Consider the following 15,905-nt stretch of genomic DNA (forward strand, 5'->3'; position numbering starts at 1 on the left):
AAAACCAACTTTTTGATATTGCCCAATGAGTGGAAATGGGGGGCAATTTGTATCCATGTGTATAATTGTCCTATTCCCCATCTCTCTCTCTCTCTCTCAAAGTGCTTGTTTTTCAAACAACTGTGTTGATATGGATATCATCTCTTTCAGGTGGAAACCTCATATGTTCAAAACTTTTGTTACTTTTCAGGATTCAAATTCAAAAACGGCAAAAGCAGCAGATCTACAAGCTCAAAATGCATCGCTTCCCGCCGCGTTTCAAGGTTGTGGATCTGCTACTTTTTATGCTTTCGTGTGACCACTATTAGTATGATCAAGCAGGGCGTTAATTTACAAAAAGAACACAATAAGTTAGAATATGGAGAAAAGAGGTTTCTGCCCGACAACAACAATATAAAGTATTGAGTCTCAACTCTTTTGAAAGCAACCAGATGGGAAAAGCTGCCCCTGGAGGGGGCAGAGTAAATCAATAAGGTTCCACTGTGCTGCTATGAAATCCTTTCTTTAAATATCTCAATAGCTCCTACCAGAGATAAAACACGGTTGTAATCTTGAGCTCTTTTCATCTCCGTGTTGGTCATGAGTGAGTGACAACGATGGAAGGATACGGTCCGTGCCAGGGAAGAGTGTTCTTCCAGTGAGGAGTTCAGCCATGATGCAGCCCACCGACCAGATATCCACTGAAAGCACACAACATTATACAGATAAGAATGTGCGGTACATTCCTGAGTGTTCAATTAAAGGCACATTATGTAACTTTCCCCTTGTGTTTACATAACAAAACAATAACATTTATGTTTTATACATCATTTCTCTATCTACCAGCAGTCATCATCCACTGCAGTAGTGTGGTGGTGTTTACCTGCAGAAACACACTGCGCTCTCGCTGTATTTTGGTGTTTCCAGTGTTTGTTTTGGTAGATGTTTGTTGAGCAACCAAAACAAACAGTGGAAATACCAAAATACAGGGAGAGGGCAGTGTGCTTCTGCAGGTAAACACCACCACACTGCTCCAGTGGTTGACAACTGCAGGTCTAGAGGATAATAATTGGTAAAATAATAATAATATATATATATATATATATATATTTATTGTTTTGTTATGTAAACACATTACAAAGTTACATACCATGCCTTTAAACGTAAAAGTGCATTTGTAAGGGTCAATTCTTTACGCTCAACAGAAATGTGAACAGTATGTGTGGGTGACAGAAATTATGCATTATTGTGATGTTCAATTATACATACAATGCTTAGCATCATTTATGCATATACTGTACATTTATAGAAACATGTCTATGTGTGGTGCTGGTGTCAGTGTGTGTGTGTGTGTGTGTGTGTGTGTGTGTGTGTGTGTGTGTGTGTGTGTGTGTGTGTGTGTGTGTGTGTGTGTGTGTGAGAGAGAGTGTGAGTGTGTGTGTGTGTGTGTGTGTGTGTGTGTGTGTGTGTGTGTGTGTGTGTGTGTGTGTGTGTGTGTGTGTGTGTGTGTGTGTGTGTGTGTGTGTGTGTGTGTGTGTGTGTGTGTGTGTGTGTGTGTGTGTGTGTGTGTGTGTATATTAGCCAGTGATGGAGGAAGTACTAATACTCTGTTACAAGGTATTCAAAATTTACTTGAGTAAAATACAAAAGCATTGGCATCAAAATATACTTAAAGTACCAAAAGTAAAAGTACTTGTTATGCAGAGTGTCCCATTTCACAAGTTATCATTATGTCTAAAATGTATACAAATCTTTTGAAAATAGCAGATCTACAAGGTCACAACGCGTCGCATTGCGACGCGTTGTGTGCTTGTAGATCTGCTATTTTCAAATAGCCAACGTTTAAATTGGGCTGAAGTGATTGGGGATGTAATAATAATCTAAATCTACGTGTGTGTGTGTGTGTGTGTGTGTGTGTGTGTGTGTGTGTGTGTGTGTGTGTGTGTGTGTGTGTGTGTGTGTGTGTGTGTGTGTGTGTGTGTGTGTGTGTGTGTGTGTGTGTGTGTGTGCGTGTGCGTGCGTGTGCGTGCGTGTGTGTGTGCACGTGTGTGAGTGCACGTGCCTGTCATGTTGTAGTGCATCCAGTTGAGCATGATCTCTGGTGCTCGGTACCACCGTGTGGCCACATAGCCGGTCATCTCATCATCTGTGTGCCGGGCCAGACCAAAGTCCAGGATCTGAGGGGGGACACACAGGTGAGTGAGAGCTAGGCAGCAGAAGAGGGGTAGAGGTCTGATATGGATTTGTCCAAGTCCGATACTGATACCGATACTATAATAGAATTATTAGAATTGTATTTGGACCATAGAGTGTTAACTTCACAGCAGGGAGTCTTGTCACAAGCTCCTGTTGCTGTCAGTAGGATCTCATAGGCAACAACTGTTCCAAGGTCTATTTTCCACTACACTATTCTCTTTCTAGCTGGTTCAGCAATACCATTGATGTTGTCTATAAGTGTACCATGCCTGTACATAGAATATGACCATTCAAGGACAGCATCTCTGTTAACACTAACTGTCTGAAATTGGTGCTCTGGGAGCTTTTGCCATGCTGGGTCCGGAGCTATGATGCTGTAATGACGTTTTTCTGCCCGAATTCTATAAATTGTACACTTCACCCTGTCTGGAATATTAATATTTTCCCATCATAATACTTTGGAGAACAAAAAGGCTGATATAACGAACAAACGTTAATTATATATATATATTATATATACGTTCGTGGGAAGAAGAGAGAAAAAAAAACTATATTGAGGTCGCGTTTCAACCAAAATATTTGTATCTCTCTCTTTCAAAGATTCAGATATCCACAATGAAATGTTTACCATATTTTACCTTTCAAGGACTTACTATTTAATAGTAAATTTTTAATGCATTCAAATTAAAAACTAATTTGACTTTTGTCCACCGGATAATTAACATATTTATCAACAATGGAAATAATTATCTATTTCAAAACAAACATCTGCCATATCGGTGTCCTCAGCAGCCAATACCTATGGTACAAAATGCAAATATCAGCCTGATGTATTGGTCAATCTGATATATCACGCTATCATTACAGATGACGGTTGCCCTTTCTCTCACCTTGAGTTCACAGTCCTCATTCACAGCCAGGTTACTGGGCTTCAGGTCCTGGACAGACACACAGAAAACACTCACAGTCAAGAGAAGCTATGCAGTAAAAATTTAGAAGTTTATCACATCCATGATGTCACAGGACATTTAATGTATGCTGTAAAGGAATTATAGTTCACCCAAGAAATTACTTTATTTCTTTCGTTTACCCACCCGGTGTTGTCTTTGACTCGTGCAGAGTTTTAGTTTGTCAAACATTCCTTAAACGGTGAATCCAGAATCCAAAAATGAAGAAAAAAACGTTGATGAATGGAATCAATCAGAGACTCCACAGCAAAAACTATATTAAAAAATCTGTCCATAAAGTCCGCTCATATTATCATTTAGATTCTGTTGTCTACTGAAGTATGCTTAGAAACCTTCCAAAAATGATTTTTATATTGCTTTGCAGTCATTATGTGGAGTATCTGATCAATTCCATTCATCAAGTTTTTTCTTCATTTTTGGATTATGGATTCACCGTTAAGGAATGTTTAACAAACTAAAACTATGCGCGAGTCAAAGGTAAACGATAGAAATAAAGTCATTTCTTGGGTGAACTATTCCTTTAAGCATTGCTTTTGCCTTTATTGATCAAATGCTTTCAACTCTAGCCTTTAGATCACAATAAATGGATGTGACGTTGAAACTAAACCCACTCCAAGAAGGTTTGATCAATACAGGCTCTGTGGAATATGGAACGGTTTGTGGAATGGGATATACTGTACTACAGTGCAGCACTAATAGTGTACAAGAAGCTTGTAACTTACTCTGTGAATGATATCTGCAGAATGGATGTACTGCAGGAAAACAAAGAACAAGATTACATTTAGCTTGAAGGTAAACATACTTGAAAAGGAGATTACACACTAAAAGTCACTTTATTCGTTTTTTTTTACCAATCAAGCCCTATTTTTCCTACCTAATCTGCTGTATATAGAAGATACTGTGAAGTTGTTTACATAAAGTTAGGTGGCAGCAACAAATGCTGTTGGTGTATATAATATACCAAGATCATATGCACGTGTACATACACTGATGTTCTTTATTTTTTTGGTTCTTTTTTGCACTCTCGCTCTCTTTTTTTTTAAATCTTTTTACAGTTTTCTTATTGTTATTATTACCTATGCTGCTGCATTGTCTGAAGCAAGCCAAAACAAAAATAAGTTGTACTCTTATGTACCTGTACACATGTAACAATAAAGCGCAACCTTGAACCTATTTTATACTTTGTCGTACAATGGTGTCGGGCAGCGAAAATAGCTCATACTTATACTGTAGATCGTCTATTTTCACAGCACGACACTTTTGCCCGTAATGACATGCCCAAAAACAGGAACGCCAAGGTTGAAAGTGCTTAAATACATGAAGTTCAGTTCACCCTTATTTTTGCCCCTAAATTTGACAAAAATTCTAATGGTTGTCATACAGTAGGGTTACTAATGGCTGTTCTACTTTCTGCTTGCTAACCCTGCAACTCCCCACTTCCTTTGAACTGAATTTTGAACTTTGTATCACTAGCCGATTGTATCATCAGAAATACCCTTCATGTCAGTGGTTCTCAAAGTGGGGTCTGGGGAACCCCAGGGGTCCTTTGAGGGGGTTCCAGGGGGTCCCCAGCAAAATGGATGTAATACAGCATCAAAATGAGTTTAACAATTTTAAACCTATATACATCAGCTATGTACTGTAAATATTTGAAAATATTTGAAAAATGTGCACTATTTCTAAAATATTTTAACATCACAAATCTTGTATGGGGGGTCCATGGCACAAATATATATTTTCAAATGGGGGTACATATGAATTTGGGGGTCCTTGACATGAAAGAGTTTGAGAAGCACTACTTGACCTGACTAAAACAGAAAAGTGACTCTGGCAACCCAAATAATGACGGTACACAACATGCATCGGTTATTACAGTAGATCTGTAATAGATCTGCAGTACTGTAATCATCACTCCATCAATAATGACTTTAGCTTTACCTTTAACCCCCTGAGGATTTGGTAGATGAGGAACTGCACGTGGTCGTCCGTAAGCTTCTGACACTTGACGATGTTGTTGAGATCTGCCCCCATTAGATGGGTCACAAGGTACCTGAAAAACACACACAACCTATCCAATTAACCACTTACAGCTGTACAACAAATAGTGAAACTTTAACTAGCCGATCTACGAGCTCGTTGTGAGCATGTGGATCTGCAATTTTTGAAGATAAAAAAAACGTATATAGGTTTGCCTATAATGACACAACCCAAAATAGGGAGGCCAGGGTCAAAAGTGGTCGAGAGTGTATTAAATTAAATCAAACGATTTGGGAGGTTAGATTATTTGATCATTGCCTGTCTGTTCCTCTATCCATTTTCTAATGGTCAAAGTACTTGGTAACTTGACAGAAATAAGCAAAATAAGTAAGAAGAGCTTTAAACCACAACATCAATCACCATGAACTCAAATATAAATTAACGACATTACCGCACTGTTAAATAACCCATTACAACCGGGAAAGCATCTGTGTCATTTTAGAATTTAGCACATTGGTTGGCTATTCAAAAATAGCAGATAAACAAGCTCATAGCGCGTCACTTTGTGCTGCGCTATGAGCTTGTAGCTATTTCTGAAGAATCGTGATAATTTCTTCTGGGGGTCCCTGCACGAAAATATTTTGAGATGGGGGTTGGTGGCCAAATACATTAAACTCTGGGGGTCCCTGATATAGAAACATGAGTTTATCAGCAAACTGTTAGGATTTAGAAGGCATTTGTAGAGTCGGCCTCGGGTAGAATCAGAATCACTTTATTTGTCACTTTCTCCATGTACTTACATACAGAAAATTAAATACCGTTCCCCCTTCGTTACTTGCAGAGCAACATAAAACATCAAGCCCATCTAAGAAACATAAAAAGACCAAAACTAAAAACAGCATAAACAAACATTTTTTTTAAAACCCCAATATGTATGACGTGCAATTCATCTAAAAAGTTACCAACACAGCACATATAGGTTAAGTGCCATGATGGTGCAATCCAAATGTTTTACCAGCACACTGCACAGTCTTAGCAAAGTGCTGTTGTGCATTTCAAAAGTCTTAATGGGGTTATCAACACTAAACAAAAGACAAAGAATGGAGCAGAACTCCAACAGCACATGAACCAGGAACAATCCAGGGGTGTGGTGCTCTCACTAGGATGATGAAGGGTGGAGCCCTCGCCCTGAATAACCTGATCCATGTGTTGTTTTCCACCTGCTCCATTCGTCCCTCGGTTTGTCTGTGTGGCGTTACCGTCTTGTGGCTTGGCAGTGGAATGTCTATGGATCAGCTTGAGTATAGGTAATTTGCTGCTGTGCGTTGTGCAGTGCGCACACACACACAACACGTGCGTATGAGTGCGGATTACCGACACAGCAACAAGGCACTTTTCAAGTGGATTCCGTCTCTCTCCCTATGCATGCAAGCCACTACAGGGATTTGCAATTGTGCATGCATCCAGAGGCCAGCATTGCATTTCTGCATATTGTCTCTGTCGGGGTGGAAACCACATATGTTCAAAACTAAAGTAGCAGATCTACAAGCTTAAAACGAGCTTGAGGATCTGCTACTTTTGATGCTTTTTGTGTGATGCTGTAGTATCATCAAGTAGGGCGTTCATTTACGATAAACACAAAAAGTTAAAGTATGGAGATAAGAGTGTTCTTTCTGCCCGATAGCAACGATATACAAGCAGAAGTGCTTGTTTTGAATGCCTTGAGAGAGAGCCCACTCCACACGCTTTCTGCTGCGTCAGGCAAGACGTCAGATAAGTGCCATAATCTTTATTCTTTAGCCGAGTTCTATTATAGAGACACAGTAAAATCCAAAGTGTTTTAACACCTCGAGCAGTGGTTCTCAACCAGTGGTCCGGGGACCACCAGTGGTCCTTGAGGGGGTTCCAGGTGGTCCCCAGCTAAATGATGGAGAGTTGGTAACCAAATGAACCCTTATAGATCTTTAACTCTTACGCTCTCAAGAGTTAAATTATTGTTAAACATCTGCATTACTTAATTAAAGAATTGTTATTTTTGATCAACGTTTGCCTGTTGTCTCTCCTATGGTACCAACATCAATACAGCATGGATGGAATTGTGGACAAAATCTTATCCAACGATAACAAAATATTCTAAGACTTGAGTCTGAGAGTCTATTTCTCATCAAACGGTGTTCCGTGGCTCAATTGCCGAATAAATAATGGACCTTGATATGAAAAGGGTTGAAAACCCACTGTCCTAGAGTGTAATAATAATAATAATAATACCTGGAATTTATATGGCGCTTTTCTGAGTACTCAAAGTCGCTTTACATGCTAAACTAAGTAGAACAAAATCAGAACAAAACAACTTAAAATCAGAACAAAATGGAACTAAACGATGCAACTAAATGGACCTGTACCTGGCCCATTTAGTAAATTAACACGTTAGCATTTGGTATAATTGGTATGCTTGTTACTTCACACCTTTTGTAGCTTGTGCATTTGTGCAGCACACGCAGGTCATCTCACAAAAAACACAAAGAAATAAAAACATAAAAGAATTCAAGGTCACTGACTGAATATTGTGCACACACACATACAGTACAGTATGTGCACCCACCTGCCGGTCACCTCCGGAATAAGACGAGGGTGTCTGTTGTTACCATGGAGACTGGCATATTATAAACGTGCACAGCACACGTGCTCATCATGCACCCTTACATTCACTTCTTTTTCATAAGCCATGTCACATGCATGCCGGCCCTTAAGCACCCTTTATGTTATGAGCTAAAGGATTATGATTTCAAAGCCAAATTGGAGCTGCAGTGTTGTTGTTTATGTGGTGGGCTGTGTTGTACTCGAGTTACAGGCCAAGATGAATGCTTTGCAGTGGTGTAAAGTAACTGAGTACATGTACTCGAGTACTGTGCTTAATAACCCATTAAGACCAGGAACGCCGATCTGTGTAATTTTTTTAGATTTCTTTGACTATTCAAAAAATAGCAGATATACAAGCTCATAGAGCGGCACTTGAGCTTCTAAATCTGCTATTCGTTTTGAAAAATCGTGAAAATATATTTTTAAGGCGAACATTTGTAACTCAAATCTTTGCTTCTGGAGATTCTTCAAATGTCTTCTAAATCTAAAGTTGTTGTTTTTTTAAACGTATGTTGCTATACATGTCAATGGTTCTCAAACTTTTTTTATGTCAAGGACCACCCAAAATTTTGGCCACGGACCCCCATCTGAAAATATTTTGTTCCAGGGACCCCCCCCAGAAGCAAAGATTTGAGTTAAAAATGTTTTCTTTAAAATATATATATTCAAAGATTTGCACACATTTTCACGAATTTTCAAACCGAGTGCTGCACTATGAGCTTGTAAATCTGCTATTTTTGAACAGTCAAAGTATAAAATAATGGCTCAAGTGGTTACACAGATGCGTTCCCGGTTTTAATGCGTTAAGCACAATTTTTAGGTATTCTTAATTATACTGGAGTATTTCCAATTTTTGTTGTTTATGTGGTGGGTTGTACTCGAGTTATCCAGCCAAGATGAATGCTTTGCAGTGGTGTAAAATAACTAAGTACTGTACTTGAGTAAAATTTTGAGGTATTCTTACTTACACTGGGAGTATTTCCATTTCTGTTCTTTATGTCGTGGGTTTGTGTGCTCGAGTTACAGGCCAAGATGAATGCTTTGGTTATGCAAGAGGAGAAGGAAGGGGAGAACCGCTCCATACGTACAGAGGGAGGGAGGGAGGGAGGGAGGGAGGAAGGAGCTCGGTGAAGGAGGGAGGAGGCCGCGTGACACAGGAGACGCAGGGAAGGAGTTAGAACCGAACACCCAGGGGAGAGAGGGAGGGAGAGAAGAAAAGAGAGAGAGAGAGAGAGAGAAACAGGTGCCACTTACACGTCACTGAACTCCTCCAAGCTGGTCGCCGGCGTGAAGACATCCAACAGGCCGATCACCTGGGAACCAGATAATAGAACAGACACGTCAGAAGAAGACTAATGCACATGATGAACAGGCGTCACACAAATTCTTGGGGTCACGATTCGTCAAATTGATTTCATCTAGACTTTAAAAACCAAGTTATTTCCAACAGCTCAAACAAAGAATTATATAATACCACAGACTGTCATGTAAACATTCTTGGCCTTTGATGGAATCTTAGATTAGTTGTAGTTCCATTCAGAGCCATTCAAGGAGAGTTATGTCACCTCCGTCCACTTCTTCGGGCCAGGTCTTCTACAGCCTTCTATTGGTGAATAGTGACAAAGCCCTAAACCGGAGGTTTACAGAATGCACTGGAGTCCATAGGCGTTTGTAACTGTTTCCAGTTTACATGAACCATGTGACCAACGCTGTTTCTGCCCCCTCAGTGGCGGAAATCTCTAATATAAGGCTCTGGTTCTATTTAATGCAGAAACACAACATAATTGCTTTGACGCAAGTAACATTAACGAGTGTCAACGAGCGTCAGCTGGACAGTGACACACACGCACCTCAGCTGTGCTGAACTGAAAGTGACTGGAGTTAGTTTTAAAAAAGCCCTTGAACATGATAATGTTTACTGTAACTTTAATCAGAACATTTAAAAAAAAAATATATACATATATACATAAATATATTTTAAATCGATTTTTGGAAATTGTGAATCGATTTTGAATCTTTGATAATAAGAATCGCGATTCTTCCATGAATCACACACCCCGGGCCCTAATAAATACCCATTCACTATGGCAGTGTTTCGTTTTTTTTTCATGTCAAGGACCCCCAAATTGACATATATTTGGTCGCGGACCCCCATCTGAAAATGTTTTGCGCCAAGGAACCCCAAAAGAGAAAATTTGTGTTAAAAAAATTCAAAATTGTTTTGAAAACATTCCCCCCCCCCCCCAAAAAAAAAATAGCAGATGTCTAAGCTCACAGCCCGGTATGAAGTGACGCGCTGTGAGCTTGTATATCTGCTATTTTTGAGAACTACTGTTCGAAATCCTAGGAGTTTTCTGAAAAACTTATGTTGCTATACTTATACTGTAGCTAAAATCTAAACTACGTAAAATCTACGTTATCTACGAAATCTATGAAAAAGTTGAATCTGCAACACAATTCTATACAATATGCAGTGGGGGGGGGGGGGGGTCCCTGCTTCATCTCTCTGTCAACTAGGGGGTCCTTGGTCCTTACACTAAACCAGCGTCTATATTTTTCCACTTTAGTAACCAGTTAGTTCATTCCTGAAATAAATAAATAGTTACATCAGCTCAATCTCAGACGTATCCCCACAAGCAACAACATGGCTTTTAGCTAAACTAATGGCATAATAACAAAAAACGGCGCGACTGTGTTTGGACACCATCTTATTAGTTCTTATCTCGTTAGAGTCGTTACATATCGTTATCTTGTTTATTGTTAGCACGGTCTGCCGACTGTCACGCCAACATTTCACTGCACATACTTGTATGTATAGGCCTCGTCATAATTGTTTCCATGTGGAAAGATTTTCATAAATAAATCACACTTTTCCCAATAATAGCAGAAATAGCTCATATACATGCTTACAAAAAAGCGCTGTATGCTTGTAGATCGGCTATTTCCGCTATTTGTAAAAAAAAAAATGCATAAAATGTCAGTCATTTCTTTGTATATCCAAGTTATTCGTCATATCTGCCCTGTGCCAATTTTTATTACGAAACCTAAATGGCAAGCACAAATTAAAATGTCATTCATGTTCCATGTTCAATGCCAAAAACACAATTAAATCGTTAGTCGCAATTATTTGTATGACAATTAATCGTCAACTTAAATTGTGTTAATCGTGACAGCCCTACTTGTGTGGGCGAGTGACAAATAAAAAAACTAAATTTTATCTTCAGCTTAGTTTAAAAAGGGAGCAGAGACAGACAGAAAGAGAGAGAGAGAGAGAGAGAGCAAGGTCGAGCAAAGCTTCTTGAACTGCTTAAGTGACAAGCTGAGTAGTTCTGTTACTGAGGAAATGAAGAATGTCCTTTCACTGATTTATCCTCCTTAACAAGCGTTAACCCATTAAGACCTGACAACGATTCTACAAATGCCTTCTAAATCAGTAGTTTTTGTGCCAAGGACCCCCAAAATGATATGTAAATTGCCGTGCGGACCCGATCTGAAAATGTTTTGTACCAGGGACCCCCCAGAAGAGAAAATTTGTAAAGAAAAATAGAAAATGATATATAATATAGAATACAAAAATTCAAACACTTTCAAGATTTATTTTTACATGTTTCAGAAATAGCAGATGTACAAGCTCGCAGCACGGCACGAAGTGACGCGCTATGAGCTTGTATATCTGCTATTTTTGAGAACCTCTGTTCTAAACAAAATGTTCTAAATCCTAAGAGTTTTCTGAAAAACATATGTTGCTATATATATATATATATATATATATATATATATATATATATATATATATATATATATTATTTTTTTAACATGACACAGATGCTTTCCCGATTTTAACGGGTTAAAGCAAAAATGCACAAACACACAAGAACTTTTAAAATGAGGAAAGCTGCACACGCTATAAATCACAGGCAAAAGCATCTTCACGTTTACTGTACATATTTTTATTTTCAATCCTACCCGTTTATATGATGTTTTTGCATAGTAGTGCATATTTGTCTGCCATTAAATGTTTCGATGAATTGAGTACAACGGACCCCAATGGAAACAAGCCATTTAGTGCTTTCTTGGGTTTAAAATCCTCTTAACAGACCTTGTATTGAACTGTACTTCCCTGAGCTTGTCTTTGCAAACTGTTAATAAAGTATTCAATCAATCAATCAATAGAAAAATCACTTTTTAGATTAGCAGATGCACAAAAGACACATGAGATTACTTTGTGATTGATTCCATGTTAAGTATTGACATGGACGACAGTTGTTTACTATACTATTCATGCCTGTAAAGCTGTACTACTTGATTTCTACGCAGATCCAAGCCTTGGGAAGTGAAAGCTATTCGGCCCAGTGAGTGTGTGCTCTGTGTTATGACACATATTTGTTGTTTGTGACATTCTTCTTGCTTTTTTTCACTTGTACTCCAGTACCCAGGGGAAGTGTGTGTGTGTGTGTGTGTGTGTGTGTGTGTGTGTGTGTGTGTGTGTGTGTGTGTGTGTGTGTGTGTGTGTGTGTGTGTGTGTGTGAGAGAGAGAGATTACATAACAGGAAATCCACGCGAAGCTGAGCATGCTAAAAGAACAACAGAAACAAGTGCAAGAGCGATAAATATAGAATATATAACACCCTGCAGCTGGTCACAGCAGTGCATTTCGCACACGCATTATTTGCAAGGTAACAATTGTTGTTGTGTGGCTGCTGGCTGGGCCATGTTGACATACAGCAGAAAGTACAGAAAGAAACAGAGACCGGAGAAATTTAAAAAAGGAAAACAGAGACACAGAGATACAAAGAGAGGAACCGAGAGACGACAGAAGGGAAGAGAGACGGCACAGACTGCATGTACTTAGTACACACATGCTGCGCTCAGTGTTGCCAGATTTTGAGAAATAAACAGCCAGGTTTACGACAACAAGCCAAAAAGATGCAAGTTTACCACTTGATCTACAAGCTCACAACGTGACGCGTTGTGAGCTTGTAGATCTGCTATTTTCAAAAATATAAATATACATATTTGGAATGTTTTGGACACAAATCTTGCATGGGGTGGGGTTCCTGGCACAGAACATTTTAAGATGGGGGTCTGTAGCCAAATGCATTATAAATTTGGCGTTCCTTGACATGAAATAGTTTGAGAACCACTGGTTTAAACAACATTAGACAGCAAGCCCAAATAAGCAACCAACACATTAAGAACCAGCCCCCAAAAAAACAGCAACACGCAACAACCAATATTTACAAGCGACTTTACAGGAAAAAAAACGAGCCTCAAGTCACTAATGTACTAAGTGAACATGGCAACACTGGCTGTGTTATGTTAGGGCATCCTCTGATGTGTGATATAGGTCATCGGTCAGAATGATTTGAATGCCAAACACAGCCTTTACTTAAAGTGTGACTAATCACCCTGATGGTCAGACACTGTTGAAGACCCGAGTGTCGAAACTCGTCGGCCATCTTCTGTTGCCTTGCTCAAATAAATATCATACATTTTTGGGCTGAAAACGGAGTGCCTCAGTACCTTTCTTCCCTATACAGTCTGCCTCACCACAGGCAGAACTTCGGGATTTGTTTGCAGACACCACTGTGACTGAACCCAGGCAGCGCTTCCTTCTTCTGTTTTAAAGTGGCTGTTTTCCGTTTCAATTGCATGCATGTAGAGACTGGGTATTACTAGGGATGTGTATAAGTGACCCAAATGAAATTCGATATTACTATATTTCCATTAATAACGATTATTTGAATATTTGACCACGCCCCCAATATTCAACCAAAATAAAAACGTTTTGGGGGGATTTGTTTGGGTGAAATTGTTCTGGGGATTTGTTTAGTTTTTTCATCAAATGACCATCCTAGGTTACAATAACTGCATTGCATTGGCCTATAAACTGGTTTTCAGAAATAAACAAAGACAGTAGCATGTGCATCTTTTACATTATTTTAACTAAACTACTAAAGACGTCGTGAAATACATTTTTATTTCACAGTTTTTCAAGTTTTTCACACTTTTACACACTTTCTTTTGTGTATTTTTATATCAAAAGTCCCTAAAATTCTATTTTTAATTACTTCCTGGAAACACAAAATAGAGAATAAATAAATATTACACACATACTAGGTATCTAAAATGTAGTTACTATGGCCAGGGTTCGGAAGACAATCTAGCCTTTGCAACAGATTTCTCTCTGCCTCCCCCTCAGAGAGAGCCTGGGCGGGAGGCAGGTAGTAGATTAGAAACACTGCCAGCAACAACCTGCCCACGCAGGACACACATAAACCTCAATGCTCATTGGTTGGACCGGGGGCCAAAACAAAACTGCTGATTGGTCCCTTTCAGCCTTTTTCCAAAAATCGAAAGCCCCTCCTGGGGAGTCCCCCGGCAACAGTGAGGGAACGGATAACAATCTCACAGCCAGAACAAAAAGAAAACAATTTCTCATATGTTACGTACACTCACTACGAGTGAGAAAGTAATGCAATTAACATAGTGTGTGTGTGTGTGTGTGTGTGTGTGTGTGTGTGTGTGTGTGTGTGTGTGTGTGTGTGTGTGTGTGTGTGTGTGTGTGTGTGTGTGTGTGTGTGTGTGTGTGTGTGTGTGGGCTTTATAATGCAACACGGTTTCAATTGTTCTGCAAATTGCTGTCTAAAACGGTTACTTTTCAGGATTCAAATTCAAAAACAGCAAAAAGTAGCAGATCTACAAGCTCGACCTCTCATCACCATATTTTCACTTTTTGTATTTTTTTGTGAATTAATGCCCTACTTTATCATATTACAGTGTCACACAAAATTAGCAAATCCACAAGCTGCTGAGCTTGTAGATCTGCTACTTTTGATGCTTTTGAATTTGAATCCTGAAAAGTCACAGTTTTGGACATAATGAGGTTTCCACCCGACAGAGACGATATACAACTCCAAATGTGGGCAAGGTTTCAGGCGGATCCCTATTGTGCACTGTATTCCATTGTAAAATGTAAGTTGAATAATTCCAAAAATAAATAAAAAACATGTGGTGAAAGCAGCTTGCACAATAAATTTGGCGCTGAACAATTCAGCGGTTTGATAGATTAGCTCCCGGATACACAGAGACAGACATACACACACACAGAGACTCTCTTACAGGCGGAGTAGAGGGTATTGGGCTAAGTAGAGCACAGGATCCAGGACATGTTTTGGACAGCTCTTGCATAGGGCTGTCAGTCACGATTATGACACACAAATGATTGCCAATAGCGATTGAATTGTGTTTTTGTCGTTGGAACACCGGGAACATAACAACAAGCTTTTTGGTTTCGAAGTTGCACAGGGCAGATATGACAAATAACCTAAATATACAAAGAAATGACTGACATATTTAATAACTTTTATACTTAAAAAAAACCCCACAATATTAATAGTGGAAATAGCCGATCTACAAGCTGTGAGCTTGTAGATCTGCTATTTCCCAAATAAAATGTAAATGTTTATGCATAGCAGACAAGCACAATGGAACACTTCCCTTCCGTTTATGCAATAAATCCACTTCTACGCACGCAGCTCCATTACATCTGCTGCTGCTTAGGAGAGATAGCAGCAACCAGAGGCACTTTGTAATAAAGTGCATCCACCACCACACACGGTGGGCTCAAGAGAAATCAGGGTCTCCCAAGCACACTGTCAACACAAGTTTACAGCTTTTTATTCACAGTACTCTAGCTGCAACAAAAGAGCCAGGGAACAGTGGATATATACGTGTGTGCTTCTTAGGTGATTCACCGGTGTGTGTGCGTGCGTGCGTGCGTGCGTGCGTGCGTGCGTGCGTGCGTGCGTGCGTGCGTGCGTGCGTGCGTGCGTGCGTGCGTGCGTGCGTGCGTGTCCAATATCTGTGCAGAGGCCTTCGCATAGGCATGAGAGAAAATCTGCAGTAAATGCATCAAGCAACGACGGATTATTTCCCTAGCATTACAGTAATACCATATATATCATAAAATCACGTCAGCAACCAAACAGAAAGGAAACAAGCCACCACAAAACCCAATAGAGCTAAGCAAGACACCTACGGCTGAACGGTACTAGAAAAAGTTGACATCGCAATATTTTAGTTTTTTGCTACCTTGCAATTTAAATAGAGTAGGAGTTAGATCATTTCAACAGATGCTAGGTT

At 39.5% G+C, this 15,905-nt stretch overlaps 1 protein-coding gene across 2 annotated transcripts in view; it reads right to left on the reverse strand.

Annotated features, from left to right (window-relative positions):
* mapk14b (mitogen-activated protein kinase 14b) overlaps positions 1-15,905 on the reverse strand; it is a 57,682-nt gene that overhangs the window by 23,816 nt on the left and 17,961 nt on the right. For both annotated transcript variants that reach the window (XM_080424358.1, XM_080424357.1), the window contains exons 3-8: positions 9,015-9,073; positions 5,082-5,193; positions 3,866-3,895; positions 3,066-3,113; positions 2,042-2,156; positions 609-680 (exon numbers count right to left, since the gene is read on the reverse strand). In XM_080424358.1, the coding sequence (XP_080280484.1) occupies positions 609-680; positions 2,042-2,156; positions 3,066-3,113; positions 3,866-3,895; positions 5,082-5,193; positions 9,015-9,073 (436 nt within the window). The remainder of the gene's footprint in view (positions 1-608; positions 681-2,041; positions 2,157-3,065; positions 3,114-3,865; positions 3,896-5,081; positions 5,194-9,014; positions 9,074-15,905) is intronic.

Source organism: Gymnoscopelus braueri, assembly GCF_963280865.1.
Source record: "Gymnoscopelus braueri genome assembly, chromosome: 3".
NCBI classification, from domain to species: domain Eukaryota; kingdom Metazoa; phylum Chordata; class Actinopteri; order Myctophiformes; family Myctophidae; genus Gymnoscopelus; species Gymnoscopelus braueri.